Source organism: Natrix helvetica (genome assembly GCF_964273705.1).
Source record: "Natrix helvetica genome assembly, chromosome: 2".
NCBI classification, from domain to species: Eukaryota; Metazoa; Chordata; class Lepidosauria; order Squamata; family Natricidae; genus Natrix; species Natrix helvetica.
In genome coordinates, this window is record NC_138552.1 from 84,185,454 (window position 1) to 84,209,584 (window position 24,131).

The following is a 24,131-nucleotide window of genomic DNA, read 5'->3' on the forward strand; positions in this document are numbered from 1 at the left end:
GCAGGACAGCTGTTTCGACACATCTGGTGAGCGCTAAGTCAGGTCAGGCGCTATCGGTCCAGCCAAAGTGAAAAGCACATGGCTAGGAAATAAATAGAATTTATGATGGTTTGACCCAATTGTCTCTGCCACATGAACTGAGTTTGGTGTTAATGGGCCTTCTGAATCTGCAATGGGCTTTTAGGTTTTGCAGACGTTGGATTTTGCAACATAGACATTAGGCATCCTTGTCCAAAGGTGTTTTTTCCAAGAGGCAACTGGACTTTCTGGTTTTTCTTTCAAGACGTTTCACACTTCTCATCCAAGAAGCTTTCTCAGAGCTGAAGAAGCTTCTTGGATGAGAAGCGAAATGTCTTCAAAGAAAAACCAGAAAGTCCAGTTGCCTCTTGAACAAAAGCACCTTTGGGACAACCATGACCTGGATGACTGAGAATCTCCGTAGACATTCTATATCCTTGTTTCCAGATATTTGAAATGGATTCAGGTCTGGAAGTCAGAAATATGGGTTATAAGTTTAAATACATAGAAGTAAGGTAATCAATAGGGACACGGTGGCTCAGTGGCTAAGACGCTGAGCTTGTCGATCAGAAGGTCTGCAGTTCAGCAGTTCGAATCCCTAGCGCCGTTAACGGAGTGAGCTCCCGTTACCTGTCCTAACTTCTCCCAAACTAGCAGTTCGAAAGCATGTAAAAAATGCAAGTAGAAAAATAGGGGCCACCTTTGGTGGGAAGGTCACAGTGCTCCATGTGCCTTCAGCATTTAGTCATGCCAGACACATGACCATGGAGACGTCTTTGGACAGCGCTGGCTCCTTGGCTTAGAAACGGAAGTGAGCACTGCCCCCTAGAGCCGGAAACGACTAGCACGCATGTGTGGGGAAACCTTTATCTTAAGACAGTGGTTCTCAACCTGTGGGTCGGGTCCCCTTTGGGGGTCGAATGACCCTTTCACAGGGGTCGCCTAAGACCATCGGAAAATACATATTTTCGATGGTCTTAGAAACCGAGACACCAATTTTATGGTTGGGGGTCACCACAACATGAGGAACTTATTAAAGGGTCGCGGCATTGGGAAGGTTGAGAGCCACTGCCTTAAGGCAATGAAATCTTTTAGTGCAGGGGACCCCAATCCCTGGTCCATGAACTGGCACCGGTCTCTGGCATGCCAGAAACCGGGCTGTTCAAACAAGGGAAGCCCCATCCGTGGGATTTCAGGCAGCATGTCAAACCAAGCCTCCTAAGGTCCGTGGATAAACCTCTTTCCATGGAACCTTGCCCAAAAGGTTGTGGGGAGTGGCGTTGTTTTAGTGTATGGTAAGAAATGTATGTAGCTATTGTCTATTCGGGGTTTGCAATATAAAAAGTTGAGCAGATTTTTTGCTAGTGACTTAAATTGATGCTGCTTTGAGCGATGGAAATATTTAAAATTTTGCCCTTGGATTACTGTAGCATGTACTGCTTGTTACAGATTTTTTTTTTTTTAAAAAAAGAAAACAAAACATAAAAATAACTGCTGGGAAAGCTAAAGACGTCAGAGTTTGCAAGACAGCTCACACTTCCAAATTAAATTTCACAACTGCAAATATTATTAGCTTCTGCAATGTAATGAAATGTATGCTCCAAATAACTTGGACCCTTTGGGATACAGGTAGTCCTTGAGTTACAACCCTTTGTGCAGTGAACCTCTTGAAGTTGCAACAGTACCCAGGGTCACGTGATCACCTTTTGCCATCTTTTGACCAGCAAAGTCAACGGAGAGGGCAGATTCACAGACTTTACAACCGTGTTACTGACACAACAGTGCAGTGAATCACTTAACAAGCGTGATAAGAAAGGTGGTAAAATGGGGCAATCCTCCTTTAACAACTCTCACTTAAACGATAGAAATTTGGGGCTCAATTGTGGCTATAGGTTGAGGACTATCTATTACCTAGGATAGTGAAGCATGTTGCAGGCTTTGGGAGCGATTTAAGGCGGTCCAAAACTGCTGTTCAATTCAGACTTTGCTGAACTGTACAACCTTCAGAAAGCTGCAGAAAATGCCGTTCTAGATCCCCCCTGGACTCACTCAATCCTTCAAGAATCACTTCCCTGTCTACAACTGCTAGTAGAACGCAGCAGCTCCTTGCCACCTGGTTCCATTCAGTAAGAGGTTTGAGCTGATGAGATTCTATGGCCGCCCTCCACTTCCTTGGGAGGCTTGGGGGAGGGTGCCTGTTATGAAATAAGCCTAATACAGCCGATGTTAAGGCTGTCTTATGCTAATTGTGCTATTTTTGTTTGCCATGTTATGCTAATGAGCTATTTTTGTTGGGTGGCAAGGACAGTAACTGCCTCACCAGAGGGAGGCATAAAGTCCAAACCAACCACTTGTTTACCTGGAACTGCAGACTTTGAAAATGGCATAATATTCCCCGTGAGCCTAAATCTCTCTCTCTCTCTCTCCCCCTCCCTCTCTCTGTGTGTGTGAGTGTGTGTGTGTGTCTGTCTCTTTTTCTCTTTCTGTTTCTCTCCCTGTCTCTGTGTTTCTCTGTGTGTGTGTGTGTGTCTGTCTGTCTCTTTCCCTCTCTGTATCTCTGTCTCACTCTCTGTTTCATTCTGTCTGTCTCTGTCTCTTTCTCCCTCTCTCTCCCCCCCTCCCTCTCTTCCCCCCTCCCTCTCTCTCTCCTGAGCATCAACTCAGGGGATGTTTCTGGACTATCTTGATTTAGACAGCACAGTTCTGTTCTTGCTGCTAAGCGGCTTTTATCTAAAAATATCAAGGGCCAACTTGGCTACTGTAATTGGTCCTCTGCAGATTTCAATCTTCTCTACGTTCTCCACCATGACCTCAAAGTGGAGGGCAGAATTGCACCTCCTGCAAGAGCCAGCCACTTCACATCTCCCTCCCTCCTTCCAATTACTGTTCCGTTTGAACTGAGACAAGGAAAAGGGGGGGGGAAAAACTCCACAGCAAAGCCTTGTTTAAATCATTCCCTTAAAAAAAAAGTATTCATTTATTTATTTTAGTTTTAAGTTACACAGAGCGCCTGACGAGACACGGTTGCCAGGAATACAGAGCAGGAGTGTGGAAAAACTGTAAGCAAACTACAATGATTAAAATCCAGCATTTATACCCATACATTCAAGAAGATGGTGATATATTTATATATCAAGCTTTTCTTTTTTATACTATACAACCCTGTTTCATGGTAAAAAATAGTAAATCTATCATACTATTTCCAAACAATATCTAACAATAAATGCACATAATAAAATCAGTATCAAGGGATAGCATACATTTTGTTATCTTAAGATATTAGCCAACAATCCAATAGCTTCAAATAAATATTTTCCCTTAAATTAAATTCCCTTGAGCTTTAAGATTGTCATTTGCAATGTTTCATCACACGCCTCTTTATTGACCCCATGAAGTGGTCCTTCCAATGAAATCTACAGGGTATTTGTTTGGGAGAAGTCTACTAATTTTAAGAGCGGAGATGCAATGCCTTAAATTATTTTCACAGTGATTAAAGGTGACCCCTGCTGATTCTAAGTCAGCTTCAAAAGAAACCCACATTTATTTGAAGCACTAGTCTGAATTCAAAAGTGAAATAGTTCAAATGATGTTGCTTCTCTATACTCAAAATATAACAACGAGAAACTGATTGTACATGCAGAGATCCAATGGCAATGATATTGTTCTCTGATAACACAAATTATTATTCCAGCTCAAATTCTGGAATAATATAATTATGTATGTGTGTATATGGGTGTGTATGGATGTATGCATGATTTCAACTGAGATGCAAGCAGTTTTATTCAAACTATAAAATCAGAGATATTTGGGGATTGCCCATGGAAGCTTTTCAGAAAATCTCTTTAAAAACTAGATTTTTAAAAATTTGATTCAGTTAAAAAAACAACTGTCTATAGATTGTCTTGGCATTAAAAAGTAACCAAACCACTTCTTAGTCTGATTTATTAAATTAGTTAAAATTAATCCTAGACTTTGGATGTCCGACATCGCAATTGATGCGAAGTACATTCTTCTTTGCTTATTACTTTAGTGTAATGATGCACAGGATTATGAACTAACACTGAGTTAATTACCAATAATAATCCATATATTCTGGAACATTAGAGCAGTGGGAACTGTTCAAACTCATTATAGCATTTCAAAGGGCCTCATTAACAAATGCTACACATACTTTCCAAGTGCAGAATATCTCATGTTCGGTTTCCATCATGCTATTTAAAAGATGTCAGATTGTGCTTGCCCTCCCAGGTAAACTAGACAGGAAATGCAGCTAGATGAACTAATTCTACTTTATTGTAAGGCTACAGTAACAGAAATTTGTAAGCCAGAGAATACAAGCATCTTGCTGCCACATTTAACAGTTCGATCCCTTAGGGTGGATCCTTCCTAAGTTTCTTTCTTTGACTGTTAAGACACCGGGGGCTCCTGCCTCTCTTCTCTGATAGTTTCCTAGGCAACATCTCTTTCTCTCACCTTCCAAGGTCGTCCACACCAGGGGTGAAATTCAGCAGGTTCTGAGGAACCGGTAGCGGAAATTTTGAGTAGTTCGGAGAACCGGCAAATGCCGCCTCTGGCTGGCCCCAGGAGTGGGGAGGGAATGGGGATTTTGCAGTATCCTTTCCCTGCCACGCCCACATAACCAGTAGCAAAAAAAATTGATTTTACCATTAATCCACACAGGACATATCACAAGCATCCTTCCTTAGGAATACTTGGTGTGACTCAGTATCTCTCGTGTAAATTGTTGGTGGGAATAATATTGAAGCACAGTTCTTCTTTCATTATTGTTTCTTAATGGCCTGAGGAAGAGTAAAGGATTCTAGGCACAAGAAGTGGGAGAATTTACATGCCCTGAAGAATTTAACTGAATAACTCAAGCTAATTTCCAAAGGGGGGGGGGGGAGACACACAATTGCTTGGAATTGCTAAAGGCAGGTTGCGCACCATGTTTCTTTATTGGACACTGAGAGCTCTCTTCCCAGAATTTCACTAAATAAATGTGTATTTATTTGATTAAAAAACGGCCTAGGTAAAACACGATAAATTCACGATATTGCCATTGCTGGATAACAAGGTGACCCTCTCTCAACATTGGGAGAGCATCAAGTTAGAAGCTAGGCAAGTGGCTCTTTCACCAAAGCTCATATCTCACCAAAGCACTGGCTAACCCAGGGGTGCAATTCAGTCGGTTCTATCCAGTTTGGGTGAACTGGTAGCGGTGGTGGCGGGAGGCTCCACCCACCCACCCACCCAGACGTCATCATGTCCCGGTTTTGCGCTCTGCACATGTGTGGAAGGTCCTGCGCACGCGTGGAGGTGGTGCATGCGCTCACATTTGTGAACCGGTAGCAAAGGTAAGTTGATTTCACCCCTGGGCTAACCTATGCCTGCTTAGCTTCTCAGTTCAGCCAAAGGCAGCCGAGGATGGCCACCAATTCAGGATTAAAACCAAGGAGGAGGTGGCAAATGTTTAATCAGATGAATATGTAGCAGGAAGTAAATAACTCTGGAGCGAGAGTTTGCATGCCTCTATTAACTCCGTGACAGTTGGGTATCGGGGGAATAGACATGCCAGTTTTAAGTCCCCACTCAACTGTTTGGTTTCAGGACTTTTAGTTCTTCAGGAAAGTATCACCGAAACAGCTAGGGATATCAAAGCCATAGAAACTAAACAATGGAAAGAACAGCAGTTAATGAAGGACAGCTCTCCTACATGGAGACTCTAGCAATGTGTTGGAGCTGTTTGTTCCTGTAAAGGTTTTCTGCCTCTTCCAAATGCCAGTGTTCCTTTCGGTAGAACCACCCACCCCACAGCTTCCTGCACAGTTGTCTCCACAAATGGTGTTTTTGCAAAGCTCACTGATTTGCCAATGTGCCGTGTTTCTCCAGCCTTCCTTTCTATGACATACAGCCCACATTCTTAGTCATCACCCTCTTCTTGCTTCTGAAGTTTCTCCTAGTTGTGTGTGAATTTTCACCCATGAGAAATTAAAGCCTTTGGCTTCTAGCCACGGAAGCTACTTATAGTTTGCACATTTTTCCATGGTAGGCATCAATGTGCAGGAAAACTCACCACATCTATGGAATAAAAAAAGAATATATGTGTATAGGTGTGTGTGTGGTATATATCTATATGCTTACAGCAACAATGCTATTCATTAGTAAATGTGGTTCTTTCGTCAGCAAAGGAGGCTCCTGGAAAGCTATTTTGCTCCATTAGCCCTGTCTAGCTAAAAACGGGGGTTTGTTTTACCAGCGTCTTAACTAGAGAGTAAATCAGAAGTGAGTTTCATATGTTTGACGGGGCTTGCTCCCAAGTAGGCAGATTAGGCTGCTGCCAACATTAGCTCACAGAGAAAAATCTGTGAGCAAAATTCTAAGGTTTTCTTACTGATTCATTGCCATAAATAAGAATTCTACATGAGAAAAGGTTATTTGAAAATCAAAATGGGGTTGACCAAGTCATGCCAGGATTCAAGAAGTTGTTTAATGATGTACAAATTAGTTCTTTAACTCCTAGACCTAGCTTAGATATTTATATATAACATACTGATACTTCTTTTGTGCATTCAGACAGATGTGGAGGGAGAAAAGGGCCTAGGTAAATCTTAAATATCGGGGTGGGTGGGGGGTGGATTCGCTTGCCTATGATGAGGCTGCATTTAAAATACACAGCCAGTAAGAAGAAGGCATACAATTTCAGGTTACAGTTCTGGGGCATATGATGAACAAATAGAGTATCCTTTTCTTTTATTAACCACGGCTGCCTTAGGCTTCACATTAAGCAAATCAGCATTTGCTTAAGCATGGCTTAGGCTGGATTTGCACAAACACAGTAAGCTATAAACCACGGCTGATTTCACACATCGTGGTAAGCCAAAACCAAATGAAACTCATCATAACTCATCTCTACCAGGCATTACAAGAATATCTAAGATGTAAGATTTCCCGATAGCTCTGTTGAATATCTACATGAGGCTGCTGGGGAGCTTATCCATTGGTTTGTCATCAGGCGTCTTCAGAGCGCTGGTGATTCAGTTGTACATCTCAAATCTCTAGATAACTATAGGTGCCGACAGCATGCCTTAGGTGCCATCAATTAGATAGCATCATCTGAAAAGACACATGGTGTCTACCCTGTGGAACAAGGTTTTCCTAGAAATTTGTATGGGCCCACTCTGACCATATTGAAAGAAGAATTTAAACCTTGGCCTGTGCTCCAGGCTTTGGACTGGAGTGGTTGTGGAGCCCTTTGAGGGACGTTCATTCAGATGGTGCTGAAGTTCTTTTTCTGGACATTTATTTTAATCGTTTCATGTAATGAGATGCCCAAGGTTGGGATGGAGTTATTTTATTCCACTCATCAGTTAATCAATCAACAAATCAATCAGTCGTTCAGTTCAACCGTTACACCCATCCAAGGAAGAGACAGCAGATTGTTACAATAATTATTGTGGCAACTTTCTTAATTATTTCAACATCCACAATCTTTTTTTTAAAAAAAAATAGACATACTTGTTTCATGTACACTTGACTTTTCTATGATGTACCTAGATGTTGCTATCCACATATTTATACATGGAATACAATGAAAAGTTTTTTTAAAAAGTGCTGTAGAGAACGAAAGTGCAAGTACAAGACAAACAAAATAGCAATAACATTGAAGTAATTTTCCAAAGATGTGAGGTGCCAAATTTCTATTATGCCTGGGTGGACCTAATATATGATGAGCACTGGTGATGGGTGGGTGGGTGACTCATAGGAATTGTTCTACATTTTAACAAGATCAAGAATACAGCACAGACAACTGTTGCACTTTGTTTGCAGACAGTTGCTGTTTCAGCCATTCTAGTTAATGCAGGGTCATAGAAACACCAAGCCTTGTTTGGTCTTCTATGATTCTGGAAGTGCACCTCTTCCTGATGTTTCTAGAGGAGCAGAACATAATTTTATTTGTTGATCTAACAATCAGAGCTGCATTCAACACTTTCCAGCAGCCTTGGAAAATTCTAGTATCAGTTCAGCAGTTCCACTTTCCCACACATTTCCAAAGCTTTAGAGACAATAAAAATGGAACCACAAAGCTTTTGCAAGTAACAAAACCAACCCACAGAATACATTCAGTTTTGCCTCTGTCACCCATTCACCCAGCAGTTTTAAAATTCTATTTTCAAAGCTACAGAGCCTCTTAGGGATGACAAAGCAAACAGCATTTTAAATGATTTAGTATTATTACAGTATTGCTGCACTTAGTAGCTGTAGAAGAGACATCAAAATCCTCAAATGAAGGTTTTCCCAGTAAACATTTCAAATGTCCTCCTGATACAATCCGGCTATATATAGAAAGAACCAACTGCAAAAACAACAGAGGCCTTTCCAGCAAGCCCTAACCAGTCAGCAAATATCTGTAAGGCTAAAGCTTACTGAAGGCAGGCAGGAACATCGCTTGATTTTCTGATATCTCATGATGTGCAACTTATTTTACAAACTGTGAAAAGGATTGTAGTACAAAACCCCTCTCATCTGATGTGGGAAAGTTCCTTATTCTTCTATGCATAGTCATATGTTAACAGCAATATAAAGACATCTGAAAATACGTGAACATATTTGAATTTTAATCCACTGGGGATGCTTTAATTGTAAATATGTCTTTTATCTTTGTAAACTGTTGAGGATAGGTGATAGATAGAAGATACGTAGATACAGATGATAGATAATAAATAAATCTCATCCTTGTAATTTGTGAGTAATGTTACTGAAATCACCATGATCACCTTGTTGATTTCTCAGATCCTGGAAAGCCAACTCAGCTTGCATTAACTCAGTTCTAATATTCTTCATGAGTCTCAAATGTGTGACATACAAACGGCATCCTTCCACAACCTTCTCTTGTTTGTCACATTGCTTCTGCTGCCCCTGCTGAATAACTCTTCTATCAGCTTAAAATGAATATGTACAATCCTAAATAGGAATTGCTGTTTCCAAAGATAGATAATATTCTTTCTATTTAGAGATGCAGCTCTCTCGTTTTGATATACATATATCTGTAATATATATAAATATTGCAGATAGATTGAAAAACGTGCATGGAACTAGATCCTAAACAGAGCCCATGCAAGAAGCTAAATATACTCATAAACAACAAACGTACCATACCTCCAACAAATAAGCAGTGAAAGCTTCTTGGAGCATATTTAAAGCTGTGAGTTTTCACTCTGCACATCGTTTTTGTTCGGTGGCAGCTACTGCATCAGTTGCATTCGTCCATGTGTAATTTCAGCTCCTCTTTTTTTTTCTATCGTTTTAAGTTGGACAGTTCTAAAGATAGAGTTTGTTTTTAGTTTTTCCCCCCTTCAGTTGTTGTCTGTTTGACTGTTCTTCCCAAAGGAGTATTTCCTTCCTATTAGACAGACACGGGGCACACAATAATCCTGTCTTCCAGAAGGACGCTGACAATCAGGAATATAAAATAGAGCCCGAACATGGTGAAACCTAGCAATTTGTTCATTTTCCATTTGCAGAATGCAATAGAGAGGATGACAAAGAGAAGCATGATGAAGAGAAGAACAATAGCACAGAATAACCCATTGCTGCTCACTTCCACTGGGGAGAAGTTGTTAATTATAGCATAGATGAACCACGGCAGAGGAAGGCTGTTGAAGAAAAAAAATGCCAATAAAAACTAGTTTTGCTGCTAATTGGAAGGTGGCGTGATATATCTCTATCTCTGTCTCTATATCTATCTATCATCTATCTATCATCTATCTATCTATCTATCTATCTATCTATCTATCTATCTATCTATCTATCTATCTATCTATCATCTATCTATCAGCTATCTATCTATCTATCATCTACTATCTATCTATCATCTATCTATCTATCTATCTATCTATCTATCATCTATCTATCTATCATCTATCTATCTATCTATCTATCTATCTATCTATCTATCTATCATCTACTATCTATCTATCTACCATCTATCTATCTATCATCTATCTATCTATCTATCATCTATCTATCTATCTATCATCTATCTATCATCTATCTATCTATCTATCTATCTATCTATCTATCTATCTATCTATCATCTATCATCTATCTGATAAGTAGAAGGATCATTACAATATGTTTGCAGCAGATGGGTTAAAATGATATTTCTACAGTACCTCTAGAAAAGCATTGAAATAATCAACTTTCTTATTCTTAAGGATTATCCTCGAAGCTAGATAGCTGTTGAGTACTAGGAGGTCGAAGCATATTTCAGTGCAATTTCTTTTATGGCGGTAAGGCAATACAATAGCAATAGCACTTATATACCGTTTCACAGTGCTTTTTACCGCCCTCTCTAACCAGTTTAGAGAGTCGCCATATTGCCCCCAACAATCTGGGTCCTCATTTTACCCACCTTGGAAGCATGGAAGCCTGAGTCAACCTTGTGCTGCCCATCTTGCCAAGCTGACCACAGTTGGCTTACAGTCATTCAATAAAAATACCATATCAGCCATAGAAAACACCACATAAAACATTAAAGCAATAAATAAGAACCATACATTTAAAAATTCAGATAAAATTTGATCAACCATAATGGAAAGGAAACAAAACGTACAAAAAGAAAAGGGGGGGGGTCCTGTGTAATTCATTAACTACCCCACCCCCAGGTCTCCTTCTCCTTCCCTCTCCATAACAAGAAGCAAGACTAAAATCTGGGATAGCTCTTTCAGAATTTGAAAATACTATTCTTTTGAAGTAGAGATGAGGCATTAACATTTTAACATATCTTGATTTATATTTACATAAATTTTTAAGTGATGAATGAAATAGCCCTAGTCTGTTATGGCTCTTTCTTTAACAGCCACTTCGGGGACTACAGCAGGTCCTGAATGCAGTCACTCATATAACACAGCTATTGTGCTGCTTATCATTTGTAAGTGCTTGGATATTAGTGTGATTGCTTGTCTCCAATTGACTCTTCCATTTAGTAAGAACCGATAGGGCTGGAATGCTTTGGATCCCATCTATTAAACAATGTCAATTTGCTCAGTCCAGGTAATGGGCCTTCTCTGTTGCTGAACTTGAATGACACTCTCCCAGGGTCTGCAAAGACCTGATCCTGATGATCTTCAAAAGAGTCTTGAAGACTTTTCTCTTTACCCAACTACTGAAATAGGAGGCTGTGTCTTCCCACCATTGAATTGGATTGTTTTGTGTGTAAATTGTGCTATTTTCTTCCAATGATAGCCATTTGCTGGGAGAAGCATATAGAATGCAATGACCAAAATTCAACCACAGAGAAGAATACTTATAGGAGTAAGCAGTCTGAAGAGTTATGGAACTCAGCTTTGAAATCCAATAAGGATTGGAGGTAAGAAGGGTAACTGCTGTACAACAAGCCACGTGTGACTTAGCAACCTAACCTTCAACGAAAGAAAAGTTGAGGTAATGCAAGATGGAATACAACTAACAGAGAATAAAAGGCAAGGCTACATAGAATTTTGTCAGATCTCCAGTTGGCATGCTTCCATCAACATCTGCTGAGAACTCCTGTCCTCCCCAGCTATGTGCATTAACACTTTTGTAGCTGAGCAAGAGCACAAGAGAGTGAGTTTGTATGTCTCAATGTGTAAAGCTCAAGCAGCTGTAACTACTAAAGTTCATGTAGGTTAGCAGAGATTCTCAGCATGTTGTGCATTCCCTTGTGCATTTCCTTATTTCAATGCCTCCCTGTTGACCAAAGTAATGTGCCACAAAGCCTCCCAGATCTATAATCTTGGCTACCTGAAAGTAAAAGTAAAGGAATGGAATATATAAGGAGATGACATTGTAATAGTACTTACCCCACGGTGATGTCAAAGATGTTGCTTCCTACAGAGCTGGAGACTGCCATGTCCCCTAGTCCTTTTCGTGCCACAATGACACTGGTGATTAGGTCAGGGATGGAGGTACCAGCAGCCAAGATGGTCAAGCCCATGATTTCTTCACTGATCCCGATGGTCTCTCCAACCTAAATTGAGAAAGAACCACTGAAATCATTTGCAAAATACAGGTAGTCCTTAACTTATGACCTCAGTTGAGCCCAAAATTTCAGTTGCTAAGTGAGGCATTTGTTAAGTGAATTTTGTCCCATTTTATGACCTTTCTTGCCACATTTCCTAAGTGAATCACAGCAGTTGTTAAGTAAGTAGCACAACTGTTAGGTGATTCTGGCTTCCCCGTTGACTTTACTTGTGACAAGGTAGCAAAAGCTGATCACATGACCCTGGGCAGGGGTGAAATCAACTTATCTTCGCTACCAGTTGGCAAATGTGAGCGCACACGTCACTTCCGCACATGCGCAGAGCGTCAAAAAGAGTATGTGATGACGTCCGGGCAGATGGCCTTAGCTTCCCGCTGCCACTGCTACCGATTCACCTGAACCAGCTGAATTGCATCACTGACCCTGGGGCACTGCAATTGTCATAAATATGAGTCAGTTGCCAAGTGTCTGAATTTTGATCATGTGACCATGAGGATGCTGCTACGTGTGTAAATGTGAAAAATGATCATAAGCCACTTTTTTCAGTGCTGTTGTAACTTCGAACGGTCACTAAATGAACTGTTGCAAGTCAAGATATATCTGTACAGAAAGAAAGGGACTGACTAGGGATCCACAGTGTAAAAGTACATAATACTGCTATATTTGCCGTTTCATGATCTACTCACTTTAGTCACCTTTTTTCAGTCTCTAATAGTGGCTAACACTTAGTTGGGTTGTTTTACTGAGCCTGCCTACTCTTTGTTGGTGATGTTTCTTTTGTGCTTTCAAAACTATAGGATTTTTTAAAAGCAGCGTTGCTTTAATGTTAGTTTGTTAAAATAAAACTATTTTAATCTAGACTACTACTAACTGCTACGGTGCAGAAAATCAACATAAACGTTAATATAAAAATAGAATGTGACAGGTACTTTGAAAATAAAGATAATAGTGATGTTTTAACAGATAGCATCACGTGCACCAAGTAATTGTACAAAGGGACAAAGCATTATGAAGAGCATTAAACTCTTCATCCAGAAAAAAAGTCCTTCATAAATTGAAACATTTCTATCCCTGAGAGCATCAGCTGAATGCCTTCTTCATGTAATAGGCTAGTCGACAACACTATAACATGGGCAATTCTTTGGATACTATAAAAAGCTTCTGTAAAGAGAAATTTGTTTCTAAGACTGTATCATTCCCTTCTGAAATGCCTTTCTACATTAATTGTATTTATTTTGAAAAGCTAATGGTCTGGAGTATGTAAGGACTTGGTTACCTGAAGGGCTACTTTCTGTCCAAAGGAGCTGTTTCAAGTTCATCTTGGGAACCCTTTTCTGACTGTCCCAACTTTAGAGATAAGGTAAAGGTTCCCCCGCACTTGCGTGCTAATCATTTCCGGATCTAGGGGTGGTGCTCATCTCCATTTCTAAGCCGAAGAGCCAGCGCTGTCCGAAGATGTCAACGGTCATGTGGCCAGCATGACTAAATGGCGAAGGTGCAGGGAGCATTGTTACCTTCCCAGCAAAGTGGTTCCTACTTTTCTATTTACATTTTTCTACTTGCATTTTTACATATTTTCGAACTGTTAGGTTGGCAGAAGCTGGGACAAGTAATGAGAGCTCACTCCGTTACACGACATTAGGGATTCGAACCACCAAACTGCTGACCTTTCTGATTGACAAGCTCAGAGTCTTAGCCACTGAGCCACCGCATCCCCTACTTTAGAGATAAAGAGGGTCAATAAGGCAAAAATACTTCTGATTCTCCTGTTCCGTCTCTGAAGTACTCAGCATATTTGGTCTTAACTGGGTATCTTCTTCTTAACCTGGCCTATAGCTATAACAAAGATTTGGTTGTTTTCAGCCTTTCTTAGCTCTTCTTCTAATAGTCCAAAAATTATGATCTTTTAATTTTATCTTGATAATGAAATTTCTGACCATTTTAATGTTTAATTTATTTAAGACAGCTGAATTTCATTCTTCCCCACCCTATAGGAGACTCTCGAAATTTATTTTGGATTGCAAAATATAGCTGTCAACTCTAAAGGTGAAACTGCTTCAGCTCTCAGTCCTGATATTCCCAATACTTTATATATATATATAAATATATCACACTCAATTATCAAGGTAGAAAACTAAAGTCAGTAAAAAGCCTGTCTTTTAAAATGCCAATGTAGAAAATGCATGAGCATGAGATCTACTGAAATATTTAAACTGCAATTTTTATTCATTTATGAAATTCAGAGGCCTTCTCAACTCTGGGCAATTTACATTAAAAAATAATGTTCAATTAATTATTGAATCAATCAATGCAATTAATTAAATATAAGCCAAAACGTAAGACCAAATCCATCAAATAGCTCACCTGATGTGCCCACCAGACCATTAGATAAGAAAATACAGCTATCCAAGAGATGGATCCAAAAAAAGTGAAAGGAAAAAACTTTTTGGATGGCTGAAAGAGAATAATAATAAAAATGTTAAGTGTCCTCATTCTGTATTATCATAAGCCTTTCAACTTGAACATAGCATACAGTGCAGTGTGATTGGGTTTATCAATTTCAAACCAAATTTCATCAAATTAACATGGAACCCATCCATTAAAAATTACTGTATTATTTGGGACTGCATGCATTAGATAAAATTCAGTTTCTTATGTCACTATGAAAGCTACCGAGGAAAGGTAGGTTTCTCAACTTAGCAACTATTTACAATTGGTATACTATGATTGCATTCAGTAACTATAAGCATTAGCAAGATCCTTTTCAGTTTTGAAGTATTTTGTCAGAAAATGAGAATGTCAAGGGGGAGTTCCACCCTGAATTAACGAAGAGTGGACCGTGGCTTCTCCTAGCAGCATACTTCTGAAGACAAGCAAAAATAAAACCGAAGCAAGATCTAATAAAAACATTTTTAATATAAAAGAAAATAAAAATACAAAAGTGCTAACTCAATTAACTACATTTTGGCAAGATCTATGTGCCTGCCACCTTCTTGGCAGGCGAACAGAAGATCAGAAGAGAAAGTAAAGTTGGAATGTGTGACGTATTATGTGACATGCGTATTTACTAAATCACTTGCAGATAAGAACTGGAGCATGCTCAATAAATTTCAGCACAGCTAAGCAAACCAATTAACGCAGTGACAGAGAAATCCATATAATAACTTCAAGGAAGGACAAAAACTAGTATTTATATTTATATTTCTTATTAGCTTTTTTGTTCTAAAACACTAGTTTCTCATTAAACACAGTTCTGGCAACTGGCACTCTTCCACTGTTGATAAAATTTAGGCAATTTTAGTTTTGATCCCTTTCGTAATGATTCACAATATGGAATTCAAATTTTTCCCTGCTGTTATAGAGAATAATTTGATGTGATTATATATCCCTTGTTTCCTCTATTACCAAATCACTTACAAATAGTCAAGGAGATTTGCCAAGTTTTGTAACTACTTGTGCCAAACTTGATTTCTTTTTTTCTTTTTACCTATTGAAATCAAATTCATGTTCAACTCAAATCTTTATTACCGTATAATCACAAAGCCAACAATTAGATACAAATTAAAAGGAAAAATGGAAGATTAAAAAAGAACACTTCATATATGTAATCCTCTGTTAGGTAATTATTTCTAGACAGAATGGATAAAAGTCTGTAGAAAGAGCAATCAAAGAGCATGTAGCTCAAGGACTTTTGAAATGCCCAAATAAAAAGTGATGCATCTAGCCCAGTGGTGGGTTTCAAATTTTTTTAGAACCTCTTCTGTAGGTGTGGCCTGCTTTGTGGGAGTGGCTTGCCGGCCATGTGACCGGGTGAGAGTGGCTTGCCAGCCATGTGACCGAGTGGGAGTAGATTGGCAGTCATGTGACTGGGTGGGCGTGGCCTACTTGTAAAATGTGGTGAAACTCACTTAACAACGCTCTTGCTTAGCAACCAAAATGTTGGCTCAGAAACTCTGGCATTTGAAGCACGCAAGTCTTAAAGCTGTCAAGTTACAAGACCCTTGCACCCCTAACCCTTTAGAAAAAAAAACCAGGGGTGTTCAAACCTGACAGCTTTAAGACTTGTGGACTTCAACTCCCAGAATTCCTTCTCTGGCTCTTCATCTTGATGATGTGTGGACGGGCGGGGGGAGGAAGCTGGAACTGGTTCTAAATGGCACTGTAGATTTGTGGAACCTCTTCTATAGAAGAGGTTAGAACTGGCAGGAACCCATCCCTGATCTAGCCCAGGGGTGTCAAACTCAAGGCTTGTGGGCTGGATCTGGCCCACAGTGTGCTTAGATCTATCCCAAGGGGCCACCCTGGAAACAGGAAAGGACAGGCCCACAGTGCCTCTACCAGTGAAAACAGAGAGCTCCGTTTTCCCTGGCAGAGCACTGCAGGAGACCATTGCAACCCAAACAGACCTCGTGAGAGCTGCATGTGGCCCTCCAGAGCTCTGTTTTTGCTGGCAGAGTGCTGGAGCCATTTTGTCATTCTTCCCTGCTTATGAAGCAGGCTGGCTCTTTCTTTCTGGTATTTTTATAAAGTACCTTCCTTCTTTCCTTCCACCCCAGCCATGCCCACCCAGCCCCCAAAAGTCAAACACAACCTGATGCAGCCCTCAATGAAATTGAGTTTGACACCCTTGACCAGAATGAAGCCATAGCATAGTTTCAGAACTTGTGGAAGAAAGAGAGGAGACTGGCATATACACATGTGAAGAGATGCCACGTACTGCTGAGACTGGGACCAAATTTAAAGTGATTTGAAAAACAATGTCCCAAATAGGCTGCTTAAGTAAAGGTACAGACATAAGTTAAGAAGCAGAAGGGTTAGGAATGAGACACTTCCTGCCTCATTCCTCTTTAATATTGACAACTGCAGAGAGGTTCCCCCTGGGTGAATAATACATGTCAAACTTGTGTTGGAGTGGATAAAGCTACATGAGAAGTGGAAACCTCTCTCTATTGAAGATACACTTAGTTTTCCCCACAGCTTCTCCCTCTGAATTAAATCAAACATTAATTTAAAATTGACCAGGGCTTTGAACAGACTGCTTGTTCCTCAACTAAGATGTTTCAATTTTAATCCAGTTCAATAGTTTGAAATATAGATATGGTTAGCTGGTTAGTTCTATTAAGCAAGCTGATAAGTCTACCATTGGTAGGGTCTAACCTATTTCTTTTGTTATTATAAAACAAGGTAACAATGGAGTAGCTCTAACCAAAAAGAAAATAGGCTGAAGTGTTAATATGGGTAGCCTGGATTGATGTTCATCATTCCTAGTTCTCCTTTAATAATTCTGGGGGATACTTTTCCTCCGATGTCATTTTCAGATTTCGGTGGAGAAATAAAGGTATTTCATTTGAAATGTGGACACAGGAAGAGAGAGAGGTGGAAAAGAGTAATTCACAGCTGGATTGTCCAATGATACCATGATAAAAATATTTGGAAGTAGTTTTCTCAAGATTCTGTGGATATTTGAAGTCGCTCTGTTAGTGAGATGCTGGTCTCCAAATTTAATATATAAATATATGTTGAGGTATTAAATTTAGTAGCTGAAACAGTAAAACGTACAATGGGCACAGTTGCAGTTGATTGATTGTAGAGGGCTGGCTCCTGCATGAGGTAATCTACGCTATGATTGGTTGCTGTGGGTATCAAGGGGGAGTTTCCCTTTCCCCCCGCCTTTTTTCTTCTGTGTGTTCTCTATGCTGTTTGATTTACCTCATGATGTTCCTGACTATCCTGTCTGCTGTAAATCTAAATGGTAAATATATTTATTCATATAAAACTATAAGTTTGTGCATACATCTCTGACTTCATTTGAACACTTGTTGTGCAATTCCTTGACAGGTTATGGGCCCAGAAGCACCTGTAGTAAATTTCTCTGAGGTGAAAGATTTTTTGTGAACCTAGGAAAAGCTGAGGATGATTGGCTTGTGTAAACAGTACAGTGCTATCTGTTACAGGAATGAGAGATGGATTTCCTCTGGTTTGTCTTAATGAGACCAATTCTCTCTCATGGAGCCCAAAAAATAGAGATGTTTTTATAGACAAGATGTTTTGAGGGAAGATTTGTGGACAGTTCAAAGCAATCCTCCAGCAGATCTCAATGAGATGGTGCTCTCCAAATTTAATATATGCATATACATAAATGAATTTGTAGATTGGACCAAAACCCCTAACCCAAAACTGTTAATTAAGTGCTAGAATCAGGAAACTGAGGCAATTCATGTATTCTACTTCTCTCTTGTAGCTTTCCTGGTCTTTGGTTTTTAGAAGGGCTTTGTAGCACTTCTTTACAAATGAATATGGAGGGTTGTTAAATTGAAAAGCATGGACTGCCTTTCTTGCTCTGTCAGGGTTTGAAGCTAAGAAAGTTGTGACAGTCTGAAGATTAAAGATAACAGATTTAGGCTAACTAATCCATCATGGTGTGTGATCGGGCTATCTGAGGGACCGCCTCTACCCGCTTACATCAGCCTGCCCATTAGATCTGGTAGAGAAAACATGCTGTGGGTACCATCAATTAAGAGAACTATGTTTGGGGCGTTCCAGGGCACATGCCTTCTCTGCCACGGTGCTCACTTTCTGGAACATATACCCCCCCACCCTCCCAAAGTAGGTTAGCTCCATGCCTTGCAGCCTTTTGCTATTCCAGAAGGTCCCTCAAGACCTGATTATGTTATCAGACTTGGGGCTCCCAGAGAACCAAAGACATGCTTCAATAGCTCCATTGCTAAGGTGGCCATTTTTCTCCACTCTTTGCTTAGGGTTTATACATTTGTTTTCATAATATTTATTTTTTACTGATGATGTTTATGTCTTTATATTTGTTCTTTTTACATTGTTTTTTTATTGCTTGCTGTATGCTGCCCAGAGTCGTCTTTTTGTGAGATGAACAGCTAAACAAATTTGATGAATAAAATAAAACCCAATCTTGCTCAGGGTGATCTGAGAGGGAAGCTGAAGTGGGAAAGCTGCGTTCAAGAGACCCAAGAGGTCTTTTGCCCACTCTGGAAGACCATTTATTCCAAACTTGCCTTTTGAAATCAATTACTCTGAAAAGAGCTTAGACTGTGAATGGATCTTGTTGGGATTTAAAGTAATGTTAAATTATAGCAGAAGCTTTAGAGTTGTTAATGGAAAAAATGTTGGGTGTCTGCATAGTCCAAGAGGAACATTTCTTCTGCAAATTAAGTTTAATAGACATCTAAAGAAGAAGGCATGCAGACAAACATAAAAGAACTATTAATACAATATTTTATAGGTTGCCATTAAATATTTATACAAGTAAATGGCAATGTATTCACTGTTATTGTCTGCCAAGCAAGGTCTCCAAAAGCTCAAGCCGAATGTAATTTACCATGACATCTTTTATCAAGTATTTTCTCTCCCAAGCAATCTAATGGAAGCTGAAAATGAACTTATTTATGTATACTCAATAATAGTATCAAGGTTAGACTTGTCCTTTACAAACATATTTTGCATACCAATTCATATATAAAAGTTAAAATAGTAATTCTCACTGGATTTCTAACATCAGGTAGAGTCGCCCATAATGGAAAAACGATAGGCAAAACAACCAGATACGTAAGCTGTTTCCGGGGCGTATCAGGCCAGGCCAGGCTGAGAGGCTGATTATCGTCATCATCTTCCTGTTGTGGGGAAAAAAGACAATATTAATTTAAATGAAAAAAATGGGGAAATGTATTTTTTTTAATTTAAAGGAAGTCTACAACAAGCTACCTTCAATGGAAAAAAAAAACAAATAAACTGAAGAAAAAAATCCAGTAATGCCATAAAATGTGCACCAGAATTTGAAGGAGAATTTTACTTATTGAAGTATTTGTGAATATTCTATCTGTGTTCATCAATGTAAGTGGGGAAGGAAATATCTGCCCTGCAACATAGACCAAATCTTGAAAAAAACACCACGTAAGATACTGGAATTTTATTGTTATAGGGTATTATAACAAAATCTTGAATCAAGACTTGGCAATCTTCATTCCCCCCCTCCTGTATATCCTGACTAAGCTGATTTTTTTACATAATGTTGTTGAATTCCTGCTTCAGGACTATCTCTGTAAATTGGATTAAATGATTAATGAAGTCCTTTCAAACTTGTTCTAGGATTCTGTGTAAACCAGATGCTTTTGTCCTGTTGTTGGCTTTCCAAAGCACTTTTTACTGTTATGGAAATGATGGAATAAAAAGGTATTTAGCTTCATCTAAGGTTATGGCACATCTTACATTGTTATGTTCAATATTCTCTAAAATATTTATTTTGCATAAATAAAGATGAGCTTCTATCATTGATTATGTACTTGTTCCAAACACAGAATCCATTAGTCTTTATGCTTGGAAAACTACTCAAATTGTACTTTATACTGTACCTTAGATTTAACAATTATGTTCCTACTAAAACTTTCTCATGATATAGGAACAGTAAGGGATGTATGAATCAATTCTTCAAAATTATATCACTGTACTACTAAATTTATCCTTTCAGCCATGAAAACTGTACATCCTACTCAACTTAAATATATTTGCAACATTTTTAATGGAGAGAAAAATGTATTTCTTTTCCTTTTTGCCCCCTATATGCTTTTCTCAAAGTCACATGTACAAACATATATTTAGTATGCTAAATTCACCATGGGAATAATATTTGAAAGCAGTTTACTTTGATAAAAATCAGATAAAAGCAAAAAAAGTTTACATAAACTTTGTAGATTATATGTTTTGTTTCGGTTTCAAGCCATTCAACAAGAGTTGCTATGCAGTCATAAATTTCATACCAATTTATTAGAACAGATAAACCTAACTTCCTGGATTACAGAGTACAAATGATGATGTATTATTTACATGGATAATGTGGTAGAGATGTATAAACATTTTATACAGATGGTGTGATGTCTAGATTTGTAACGCCAGAAATAACCTTATTTACTCTGGGATCCTCTGAGGTATATTTTGATCCAGTTTGTTCCTAGACCAGAAGTAGATTCAAAAAATAGACTTTCCCCACTCAATATATCACTTAAAAATAATATTCCTTCCTAAATATAACAAAGCTGGCGGTCAGTGCTTGAGAGTAGGGAGAAATCAAATGTTAATTCACTTGTCTTTTCCACAAAATAAAATAGTTGTTACTCCTTTCATTCAATGTAGATAAACCCATGGCTGTATTGCAAGGTATTTTTTTCTCTCCTGAAGGAGAAAACTGATGTATTTTTTTCGAACACCTGTGAGATATCAATTGGCTGAGATAATACACATAACTCTTTAATTGCAGTCATTTAAGTTTTGAGTGACAGATTCACTGTGCACACAATGGAAAAGGAATTAAAGAACAGAATCCAACCTATTAACTCCATTAAAAACTAAGACGGAAAACTGATTTCCTCTTCATTGTAACTAATTATAGTGTGGAGTTAAGTACAGATTGAAATAAATTACATAAGCACAGTTTGCTCTTCTGTTTGTCCTTTAAACCAAAAAAAAATGGCTATTATGCTGCTAAAAGAAATTTAATACCAATGTGACACAGCTTATAAGAAGAGTCATAACACTCCAGCTGAGATTAATGTTATCTGAAATTCACCCATTTAAATGTATGTTTTCTACTCCAACAAAAGCTGTTTTTTTAAATGGAGCCCCTCACTATATTGTATACATGGAATCAGACAAACACAACTGCCTAGACAGAATTTGATAAAATATAGGTTGCATTGGTAAAAGAGATCATATATGACTGTAGAGACACTTCCTACTAGAACTTTTACTGATATAAACTAATCAACACTCTGGTGTGCCAGGGACCTACTGAATAACAGTGGTTCAATAACATACTTAACGATCATAAAGCACATCATGAAATCCTGGCTTCCTTGTTAGAAGTAGGCTGCCTGTTTCTTTCACTTAACATTATCTTTGTGATGTGAGGCACACATATTTTTCTTTCCTTGCTAGTTTCCATAGAAACTGATAAAAAAGGAACATGTCTGAGTATGAGGAGATGAGACTACGAAGTTGATTATTTTTAGGGAAGTCAGAAACGAAAATAATTCAGCTAACTTTGAATCTCACCTTATTTTAAAGTCAACAAATTGTTTCTTCTTTCGATATTTCATCTCTTATTTATAAACAAATTTCTAAAACCTTGTCATTTCAGTCCTGATCAACAAAACTCCTCCATTAAGGGTTACCAGAGATAACATATTTATTTTAAACAGATGAAATAAACCAACGTTATACTCCTTCATTTTACCTCCAACAATCTTATTATTTAATCCTTTCAAATAATATCCTAGAACTTGATTTTTTGTCATTTTTTTCTTTGTCCCTTCTTACAAAATTCTTCAAAGCTTTAACAAGTTTCTTTTATAAATCCAATCTGGAAACTTATCCAAGTCATCCTCTTGGTTTGTCCTTTTTAATTAAAACATTTTTGTAGGTCCAATGTAGCATCTTTTTCCATATGTTCTTCTCCTTTAATTGTAACATTTACTGTAACTTTGTTGCTTGTATCCTTACAATTTATATTGATTGTTTCCTAGTATGATTTGATTGCTTATTTGTACCCTATGACTATCATTAAGTGTTGTACCTTATGATTCTTGACGAATGTATCTTATCTTTTTATGTACACTGAGAGCATATGCACCAAAGACAAATTCCTTGTGTGTCCAATCACACTTGGCCAATAAAGAATTCTATTCTATTCTATTTAATACTTTCTAGTTCCGTCTAGAATCTCCAAAGGTTCAATATCCAACCTTCAAAGTTGTATCCTATCATCTTTTAAAAAAAGAAATAACAGTATTTTCCCATGGGAAATTCTTATAAGAAATATTCTTATAATTAATTCTAAAATCTTATTTCTGGACCGTAACCATTTGTAACTTTACAAAATCAATGTTTTTTGTTTACTCCTTTTTTTAAAAAAATTAAAGATTCCATTGTAGATACAAAACTAATATCAACTTTGAAAGATAAATGAGTTGAAAGGAAAAAAAAACTTATTTCTTTATCCCAGCAAACACACATAACTTTAACATCTCTTAAATGTTGTTTAATATCTCTTATCACCACTCTTAAAATACAACAATATCTTCATCCCATATCTCACCTCATTCTCTATAGATAAATCTTTAAAGCCTTATCATCCATCTTAATCAGAAAAGTCTATTAAGAGTTACCAGAAATAACCACATATCTATTATAAACATTATCTTAAAGAAAACCCAAACAATTGAAATCTTATTTTATATTTATGTCTCATTTTTTATTTTTAAACAAATCCTCCAAACCTCACTATTTAAATCGAATCAGTAAAAATCTAATAAATATGTCAAAGGTAATAATGTAACTGTTTTAACCAATCAGATAAACTTAAAAATATTGCTTTCCCATACAGCAATATCACTTAGACTTATATACCTCTTCAAGTGTTTTACAGCTGTCTCTAAGCGATTTACAGAATTCGCATATTGCCCCCAACAATTTGGCTCCTCATTTTACCAACCTTGGAAGGGTGGAAGGCTGAATAACCCTTAGGATCGAACTCCTGGCAGTTGGCAGACTTAATCTGCAATACTACATTCTAACCTCTGCGCCACCACAGCTCTTATAACTCTTATCTATAAAGAAGCCCTTAAAACATTGTTGCCTAGTTAAAAAAATATTATTAAATATTAGCCAGGATAGCAACTTGTCTATTTAATCTAGGTTAAAATAAAGGCAATATTATATTTTTTCTCCTTTCTCCCAAAGATCTTGGTCTTTAATCCCATCAAATAATGACCTAATACTTGATTTCTTCATTTTCATTTTGTCTTTTGTCATAAAACCACACATTTATGTATTTATTATTTATTTAGAAAATTTATATGGTTGCCCACTCACTCACACTGATTCTGGGTGGCTTAAAAAACAGTAAATTGACAAGTTCCTTTTACAGAACCAATATTAAACTCATAAGGAGCAGCTGCCTGGAGAATATGCAGACCATCTCATGAACTCTATTTTCTCTGGAGAGTTTTCACCAGTTCAGATCCTGCATCCAGCCACAGATGTTAGCTATAATGTTGTCCTTATTTCTTTA

General features: G+C 38.1%; 1 protein-coding gene across 2 annotated transcripts in view; it reads right to left on the minus strand.

Moving 5' to 3' along the window:
• Positions 1 to 7,359: 7,359 nt before the first annotated feature.
• The window catches only part of SLC24A2 (solute carrier family 24 member 2), an 84,970-nt gene continuing 68,198 nt past the window's right edge, over positions 7,360 to 24,131 (minus strand). For both annotated transcript variants that reach the window (XM_081945939.1, XM_081945938.1), the window contains exons 7-10: positions 19,552 to 19,680; positions 14,402 to 14,491; positions 11,859 to 12,025; positions 7,360 to 9,671 (exon numbers count right to left, since the gene is read on the minus strand). In XM_081945939.1, coding sequence (XP_081802065.1) covers positions 9,422 to 9,671; positions 11,859 to 12,025; positions 14,402 to 14,491; positions 19,552 to 19,680 — 636 coding nt within the window. In that variant the 3' untranslated portion in view covers positions 7,360 to 9,421. The remainder of the gene's footprint in view (positions 9,672 to 11,858; positions 12,026 to 14,401; positions 14,492 to 19,551; positions 19,681 to 24,131) is intronic.